This window comes from Motacilla alba, chromosome 2 (assembly GCF_015832195.1).
Source record: "Motacilla alba alba isolate MOTALB_02 chromosome 2, Motacilla_alba_V1.0_pri, whole genome shotgun sequence".
Taxonomy (NCBI): domain Eukaryota; kingdom Metazoa; phylum Chordata; class Aves; order Passeriformes; family Motacillidae; genus Motacilla; species Motacilla alba.
The window spans coordinates 24840677-24850123 of record NC_052017.1 but is presented as its reverse complement, the minus strand read 5'-3'; the positions used below and the strand labels follow the sequence as shown (position 1 = coordinate 24850123).

General features: G+C 40.4%; 1 protein-coding gene across 1 annotated transcript; it reads left to right on the top strand.

Moving 5' to 3' along the window:
* The first annotated feature begins 2935 nt into the window (after positions 1–2935).
* On the top strand, positions 2936–9175 carry SEM1 (SEM1 26S proteasome complex subunit). Its single transcript, XM_038129456.1, has 3 exons — positions 2936–3101; positions 6772–6865; positions 8766–9175. Exons 1-3 carry the CDS (start codon positions 3026–3028, stop codon positions 8806–8808), a joined length of 213 nt encoding a protein of 70 aa, XP_037985384.1. The 5' UTR covers positions 2936–3025; the 3' UTR covers positions 8809–9175.
* The last annotated feature ends 272 nt before the right edge of the window (positions 9176–9447 follow it).

The following is a 9447-nucleotide window of genomic DNA, read 5'->3' as shown; positions in this document are numbered from 1 at the left end:
GAATCCTTATACTACTTTCCCTAAATAATAAAAATTATTCCTTGGGGTGGGGTCCCCCAAAACACTTGAGTATTATAAATTGCATCACCACATTTTTACATGCTGTGATACTTTGTAGAATTTGAAGATATCTTTTCTCACTGCAGAAATGTGAGTTTCTCACATGCTTCCTGGAGGCAATGAAGTGTGGGATATACAATGCCTACAGACTGGAAGCTACATAAGAAGGTCAGGAAGAAACCTAATGGAAATATGATTTAATCCCGTGCCTCTGCTAAGAAATCCCAGCCACAAGACTGGCACTAAAACCAGTGTTTTATAACCTGCAGGAGAATAAGTTCTTTCTATTTGCTTACTGTATAGTCTGGCTGTTAGGAACATACATCTGGGATATGGTATGTCATACCCATCCAGCACCTGCCAGGACATTCTCCTTGGTAGGCTATTGCAGACTGAGTTGCTCAGTCAGCTGAGCTCAGCCAGCTATTTGCTTTGCAGACTGAGTTGTCCACTTGTCAAATCTGCTCCACCATGAGTGAAAATACCCGATTACACTTTGGAGGAGTTTGATCCCCAAACAACCAGCAAATGCCCTGTTGGTTGTGACACTCGGCATTCACACCAGGTCAAATCCAGCTTGGACACACTGGAAATCTGAAGGTAAGCCTTGTTGCTTTGCCCTCTGGGAATTTGTTCCTGCAAGGTGTAGCAGGCTGGTTTGGAGAATGCTTCACAGATCATGTCCTTCAGGCAACAGAGGATGGGCTTACCTTGATGAGAAAAACACAACATGGCAGATATCTATGCCCTTGGAGACCCTCCTAGCAAAGATTTAAAAGGTTTGGGGAATTACAGTGAGGGCGGCATTCATGCACTCATCTCCCAAAAAGGCTGGACAAGCCAGGGAAACTATAGGATTACAAAACCTGGGGTACTGGATTTAAACCAATGGATTTAGAGTTTTTATTTTTGAAATCATGATTTGACAGCAATCTTACACATAAAATAGGTGAAACAAGAGCAAAGCTCCTTATTTAATGACAGAACTCCAGAAACCACACATTTAAAAGAACCACCAAAAAATCTGAGATTTATAATAAAAGGAGGAGAATTTGACACTACAGATTTTTGTGGCAACAGAAGATTAAGTTTGGCTAACTGGTGATACAGGAATACTCAGCTCCACAGGTGGGAAATGTACAGGAGGCCTCAAATCTGACACTGATTCTGGTCAGACTCTACATCAGTAAGACACTGCTTCAGGAGTCCTTGATTTTCCTTATCTCACTGCACAGTGGCTGGCCATATTCTCTTGGGAAGTAGAGATTCTTCTTTTCATGGGCATTTCCTAACCGGCAGCTTGGCACAGAGGGAAGAGGAAGAAGGGGTGGAAAGGACTCTTGCATCTTTTCTCTACAGCAGATATGTAGGAAAAGTCTATGAAACAAGTTCAGGCTGCTTCCTGCTTCAGGGATACCTGAAGCTACTTGTCCATAGGAGTTCCCAAGTTACATTCTTTCTTGGATAATCTAGGTGCAACTGAGTATCTTGTTATTCCCAGGTGTAATCCAGACTTCATACTTCAGTCAAGTTCTAGGTTAGGCAAAAACTAGAGGGTTTGAATATGAGCCTTAGTAAATAAATGATCATGGATCAGTACAAGCTTTTGATATCCACCCTATCCAGTTTATGACTTTATCTTGTACTCTCTTAGAGCAATATATCTATTATTCCAAAATGCATAGCTTGCTGAAAATCCTAGCTAAATTACTAGATTTCATATACTGATTTATTAAACCAGAGTTTTCATAACTTCACAGTCATCACTGTCAGTCAGTCCTTCTGTCACAAAAAACTAAAACGTGACTGCTTGATCAGACCTTTCACCTGGCAGAAGGGCTCATTTCCCACCTCGCCTTACCTGTGGCTGCATGCCAGAATACGCTTATGCTGGGTTGGAACTCAATGATATATGAATTCCCACACCACTGTTTTGTTGTTTCCCTGACTGTAAATCTAGGACAAAGTATATATAACCCAGCTGAGCAAGTCATTGCCTTGTGAATCAGGTTCTCACAGAGCAAGGGAACACATCCCAGCTCCTCCACCAAACTGGCAGTATTGTTATAAGGTGATTGCTGGGAGAGAAGCCACTGGTGCTGCCACGCAGACTTGTTCAGGCTAGTAAGTGCTGCACTTTGCCTTTGTTGAAATCATCAACAGAATCTAGATTTAAGTGAAATAAATACACTTTGGAATAATAAAAACCTGTAGCATTTCTACTTTTCATGAAACAGCCTCTTAGTGAATAGCTTAATAAAACTCTCAAGCTGCTTGCTTGTTTCTCTGATGTGATGGGCAAGGAATTTAGAACACAGCAAATTAGTTTTAAGTTTTCACGGAATCACAGAATCAATTAGGTTGGAAAAGACTTCTAGGATCATCGAGTCCAACCTACGGCCAAACACCACCTTGTCAACCAGACCACGGCACTGAGTGCCACGGTAAGGCTTTCCTTAAACACCTCCACGGAAGGCAGCTCGTTCCGACGTCTCATCACTCCTTCTGTGAATTAACTCCTCCTAATGTGCAACCCAAACCTTGTCCTGGCGGTTTGGAACACTACATTTAAAATCCAGAAGGGAAAAAACTTCAACATGGAGATTAAGGACTGAAGGCTGATACTCGATAGGTTCTGCCTGCATACAAACCGATAATTAAAGAAAGTAGAGAACAGAGGCGCTCAGTAGCGGCAGCGGCCTGTGCCCTTCGGTCTGACGTTGCAGGGAACGAGCTCGCTCGTCCCACAGCGCTGCAGAGAGCGGAGCAGCGGCAGCAGCTCCCGCGGGGCCGCCTCAGCGCCGGCTCGGCCGCGCCGGGCTCGGAGCGGCGGGCGGGGCCGGCAGAGCCGCGCTCCGCAGGGCGCAGGCGCGGGCCGGAGCCGGGGCCCGGCGGCGGCGCAGGCGCGGCGGCGGCCGCGGGATCGCAGCAGGCTCGGGGCGGCGGGGCGCGGTGCGGGCCCAGCATGTCGGAGAAGAAGCAGCCGGTGGACCTGGGGCTCCTGGAGGAGGACGACGAGTTTGAGGAGTTCCCGGCTGAAGGTGCCGAGCGGGGGCGGCACGGGACAGGACAGGACGGCAGGACGCGACAGGCCGCGGCCTGCAGGCGGGAGCGCGGCGGCCTGGGCCGGCCGGGGCGGGCGGGAGCGGCGGCGGCACTGGGGCGCCGTGTGCGCCGGCCCTGCCCGCGGCTCCCCGCGGCCGCTCCTCGGGGCCCGGCTGAGCCCCGCGGAAGCTTCCCCGGTGTCCCGCGGGTCCCTGCCCAGCCCCGCCCGGGCCGGGGCTGCAGCGCCGGCAGGCCGCGATCGATCGCGGTGCCCGTGCCCGGCTCTGTGGCGGTGCCACGGCGCTGGGCACATCGCGCTGGAAGTGCTGTGTCATTGTGCGAGAGGGCTGGGAACAAATGCGGGAGAAGTTTACTGCTTTTTGACACTGGAGATGAGAATCGCAAGGCAGAGGAGGGACGAGGGCCGGGAACTGAGCGTAAGGTGGAAAAATGAGTGCAAATGAAGTACTGCGCTCTGTAGTTACTCTTAGTCTCTTTACCTATTGAAGCACAGATATGTATATGCTGGTTTGCTTTTCGTAAGCTCAGATATACTTAATAAGGAAGTTAAATTCAATAAAACAACTCAGAGTCCCTTCACAGAGATAGTCTTAGAAACATCTCTATTAGGGCATGTTTACTTTTTATGTCCTTATCAAGTGGTGGATTATGAGAAATGATATATATCACGATGAATGCAATGTCAGGATTTTTTTTTCTCTAATGTCTTTATTGCGTGTGGTTTTTCCGTGGCCTTACAAGCCTTAGGTGTTCTGAGCCCTTTAGTTCAGCTAAAATTTATGGTTTTGCATGTAGTGATTTAAGTTCATTACATAGTCAGGATATTAGCTAAAATAAACTTAAAAGACCATATTTTCTTTTTCTTTAGTGTTTCCTAAAAAGAAAAAAAAGGTTTATCTTATTTAATGTAAATTAAATATTCACAGTAGGGGAAGTCTCTGGAGATTCTGGACTTGAATTGGGCAGAGCCCTGACTTACTGTTACAGAAGGTGAAATTAGTTTTGCTTGACTCTAGCTGTAATGCTGAAGCACAGTACTGTGCAGGCTTTCTGGATGGAATAGAGACTTATTAAAAAGCGACCATCATCTGGCTTCTAGATGTTCTTTCTTGCAGAAAGTAAGAACGTCTAAAAGGGTCCATTTGAATCCTCAAGTGAGGTTCTAGTTTTGAGATGTTGAGTGTTCAGACCACTTTGTCTGTTATCTCCAGTGTTTAGGAAAGAATTGTGATAACTGGGCTGAAACCTATTCCACATTGTTGTTCTTTCAAATTAAAACATCACTTTCTAGCAATAGAAGAACTTTGTATTCTGTTATCCAGTTTTTATCCAAAGGAAATTAGATAATGCAAGTCTATGTTACGGGATGAAAACACGGACTTTTGGGGTTTATTCCAACCTAAAAATTTACTTAAACAATTTATGAAATCAAGTTATGTATCAAAACCAGACGTGCCCAATTTTTATAGGATACTTTGAAGTATAACATAAAGTATACTATAATAGAGGAAAATACATGTAAATGAGTCACTTAAGAATCTTTTGTACAGTGCATTTCAGAATATAAAAATGTAAAGTGGGAAATATAAAAATGATAGAGCGGGGGATAAAGAACCCTAAAATCCTAAAAATTGTTTTTTGTTTCCTAAGTACAAAATAAAACAAATCAGTGATCAGCATATAAAAATATATTTTTAAAGAGTTCAGCTATACAAGTTTATAATTTTGTTGTATATTAGTAATGCTTAATCATAGTGGACTCTTAAGTGATCTTAATACTTTCAATCCCAGTTAATGCTCTGCCTTTTTTTGCTTTAGTTTAGTCACAGGCATATAATGTAGCAGGGAGTAGTAACTGTATTATACAGTTCTGGGGTAATAGTTTCAATACACAGATGCTGCAGAATCTTGTCCTCCGGGGATGAGAATGTAATGTAGGCTTTACTTTGACTCTCCTCCCCACCCCAGCAAGGAAGATGAGATGGACCTTTCTGACTCCTATTTACTCAGTGTGATTTGGAGCATCTTTTTGCAGTCTGCCCTGCTGATCTTCTGTGACTGAAGCTGCTGTTTGTTGTGCTGGATATGAGTTACTGGGAGATTTTTTTCCAAGTTTGTAGTTCTGTCTGAGCTACTTATATGTTTGTAGATAGAAAAGTTTGACTTTGTGTTAATTTTTAGTTGTTTGAGCTTTTATTTTTCTCTCTTCAAAATCCAGTTAATCAGTAAAGTTGTTTCTTTTTTGAAAAAAAAAATCAATGGAATATAAATTGGCAAGGGCAAAGCTTATTGCAGGTGGTTGTAAAGGATAAGCCCTTCCCTTTGAGCAACTAGCAATACGACTGAATCCAAATAATGCATTTTTATATACAACATTTTTTTCTTTTGCTCTCACAGCAATTTCTATGCTCCTTCATCTTTTCCCATTATATAATTTATTTGAGTAGGGAAATTTAATCGTAATGCCTTCCACACGTGTGTCTTTAATCAGTGACAAATGGATTTTCCTGTCCTGGTGAATCTCAAATATTAATTTTGTTGCCTGTCAGTGTTAGAAAAAGGAGGAGAAAATGCAAAGACCAGGCTTCATTCTTAGAAAGTTAGCTGTTCAGAGGAAATTAGTTTTTGATGTTTTACCCCACTAACTTTCTTCCCTGCTCCCCCCATAGCTCCATTGGTGTTTAATGTTCCTTTAGGCCATGGTCCTCAAAGCTTTCTGTGCATGGGCAGCAGATGGCTTCTAGAATGAAAGGGGAAGAACAGTGTTATCTCTTTAAATACAGTAATAGATGTTGAGAAATAAAAAGTTGCAAGTGTCAAAATTAGAGAGCTTCTTTTTTTAACGTTTGAAAAACTGTGTGTCTTTCAGTAGGAATAAACTGAGAAACTAAAAAAAAATCAAGTAAGCCAACGTATGTTTTCATAGTGATTCTGAGCCTTTAATTTTCGTTATTTTTCTGAATTATTTTGTTTGATTTTATTTTTTTTCTAATAATGAAGCATTGAGTGTGTGATGAGTAATTTGTCAAGGATGATGTGTCAGATTACTTTATTATATAAAAAATATAAATAAAGTTTGTAAATGGACATAAAGTGTTTCCCTATAAGGGCAAGACAGCTTTTGCTGTCTTGGGAACCCAGAAATAGCTGGTTACAGGTATCAAGTGCTGTTTGCAGATACTTGTCTCAATTTGCCTTTGCTTCTGCATCAACAGATAGTTTTTTGTAATTTGTCCATAGACTGACTGCATCTGATTTGAGGGAACAGAGAATGTGTCTGTGTGTCGGCAAAAGCATCTGATACATATTTGCTTTTTTAATCTGGAAAAGGTGTTTAAATACAAATCTGTAAGGATGATGCTACAGTTTATCCATAAGTATGCAAAATATCTCTTAGGACTGTTTACTCTTGCAAGCTATGATGTGTGTGTAATACTTTTTTTCACCAAGTTTCATTTTTGTTGTAGTTACCGAAATTTTGAGATGTGTTTTAGATCTGACTCAAAAACACTTGAATGTGATCCAGACTTCTCTGTTAAATTTACCAGAAGTCTGCCTTTCCCTGTGGCTGAGCTAATGAGTCAGTAAGACATGGTACCAAAACTGTGCAGCATACAATATTTAGACCTGCTTTTCTGTCTTTAGATTGGACTGGTTTAGATGAAGATGAAGATGCACATGTCTGGGAAGACAACTGGGATGATGACAACGTAGAAGATGATTTCTCCAATCAGTTAAGGTAATTTTATTTCAACTTTCTGTTCTAGAAGATGGGTAAAATACTTTAAATGGAGCTGATTAGTTAATATCTGAAGATTTGAAATCTCCTTACTTTAAAAAAATAAAAATATCTGAAATGGAAATAAATGAAAGCTCTACTTTTTGCTTTTCTATTGAAAGCCTTTTAGAACCAGACTTAGAGATTACAAGATTCTGAAGTACTGATCAGCATTTCATCTTTTAATAATTCTACTGAAAATGCCTTAGGACATTGTGGTGACAGACTTTTGCTCTGTTACACAAACATTGCAAATTTGCAATCGCGGAAAGTTGAGATATAGTTGACTCTGTGTCAATTTAACATGAGTGGATCCTTTTCTAATGACTTTTCTGTGTGTGTGTGTGTGAAAGTTCTGAATTGTACTGCCAAGATTAATGTCAAGACGTCCAAGATTATCCCTTTGTGCTATGTGGTGTGCAAAGTATGTTACAGTTTTTATGTCTGTATTTTAAAACAGCACTGCTCTTCTTTGTCCAAATGGGCAAATTTTCTGGAGATTAGTGATCTGTATTAACGTTAAGGTTCTTTCCTATCTGATGAACATACTGTTTATGAGCAACAACAGCAAAGTAATTGTTAATTACATGCTTTAAAAAAAGTGATAGCAATTTGTGTACCTCTAAACCAGTTGCTTAATCCTCTTTGTCACTTGCAGTTTCAGTAATCCTTTACTGACGCATAATTATAACTTAAATTGTTTCAAGCATTCAGAACAAAGCCAGATTTTATAATTAATCCCTCAGTATGATGCATGAAGAGCAAACTGTCTGTAATACAGCCTGCTTAAACAGTTCCTGGGTCGATCTCCCTTGTACTCCAGGGAAAGCAATTATTTTTGTGTCTTCTGTGTAAAAAATTATTGGCATAGTTATTTCATATATGGTTCAAAGGCAGTTAAATAGTAATATTAGAAAACATGTAATGAAACAGACTTTCAAGAAATAGTATAATTCTTGATAGACGTAGTTGATCTAGACAAACTTTGTGTAACTGGCCTTAGTTGCAGCCTGCAGTATTGGTGACGGTATAGTGGTTTGCAGTGTTGCCTTGTTGTAGCCTGTTTCTTCCATCTCTAGAAAGCAAATGCTGCAGTCCTCCACTTTTAAAGTCCTAGTACTAAATGTGCAAACTAGCCCAAAATATTTTTAGATAGTTGTACTTCTGTGTCTAGATACACATGTGCTAGGATGAAACTGGATAAAACAGGATGCATCCTGACTGGTGTGTTCAGAGGCAGGTGAGAAGCAGAGTGGTGGCAGGGCAGGAGTGATAACAGTTGTAGTTCTTGACTTGTTGTCCTGGCCACAGCTAAGGACAACAAAGCAATCGTTTCCCTCAGAATTGTTCCCTGCAAGGTGTATTGCACCAAGACATGAATAAAAATTCCAGACTGTGCTATTCTGAAAGCAAAAAAAAAAAAATCTTTCAATTATTTTGGAAGCACGTGCAGTTAAGTCAAATAGAATAGTGAGCTTGCTTAAGGAAGTCTTGAGAATAATGTACAAGATTCTTGAGAATATGTGTAAGATAATATTTTGGTTATTCTAATGAATTTGGAGATGTTGCAGGTGCATAGGTGCTACTTTGTGCCATATGGTGGGTCAGAGGGCAATAACTATGATTAAAAATATATTTGAATTTTTCACTGAGAAGTCATTTATAGTGATTTAAGATAAAAAAATGGAGTTCAAGAATTACAGAATAAGTAAGGTTAAGGTCATTGGTATGAATAAAAAAGCAGTATGACATTGCTATTTAAAGTGATTGTATATTGTGTAGTATATTTAATTTTTTTAAAAAAACCACACATCTAACAGTACTGTGTACGTTTCAATATATCTGTCTCTCTTCTATACAGAGCTGAATTAGAAAAACATGGATACAAGATGGAAACGTCATAGCTTTTGCAGAATATGGAGTGGTTTAACACTGAACTGTGGAAAGACTTTATTGAGAAGAGAAGATGGAAAATGAGAAGACACACTTAGTTCATTACCTGCTTGGATTTATTATTGTTTTGTATAAAAAATAAAATTTTTAATCTTAGCCTTGTCATACATTTAGCCTCTACTCACCTGGTACCTTGTATTTTGGTTCTGAATTGTCTTGTGTGGCAGAATTCACAGACCTGCCTGGAATGCCACTAGTGGTCTGTCAGTGGCTGATGCTCTTACACTGCCTGCTGTCCTGGGGGGCTAAACATGTGTAACCAGAATGAAGACTAATGAATGTTGCTGTCATAGGAAATAAAATACTTATGTATTCCAATTAAAGTGCAGCAGAAATTGAAAGCAGTATTAGGGAGTGATAAAGCTTGTTTTGCCTCAGCATTTTATTTCATAATGACTTAGGGTGGTTTTTTTTTTAGTCATTTCATGTGAGTGCTGGTTTAATAAAACAGAGTTCAAAGCATCTTGCAACAGCAGAAATCCAAACTCTCCAATCTGGTCCTGTCATTTCTCAGGACTGTTAAAGATGAGACTTCTCTGGAAGTGAAAGTTCTGTTCTTGCACTTACTTAAGCCTAGGAATCTCCGCTGA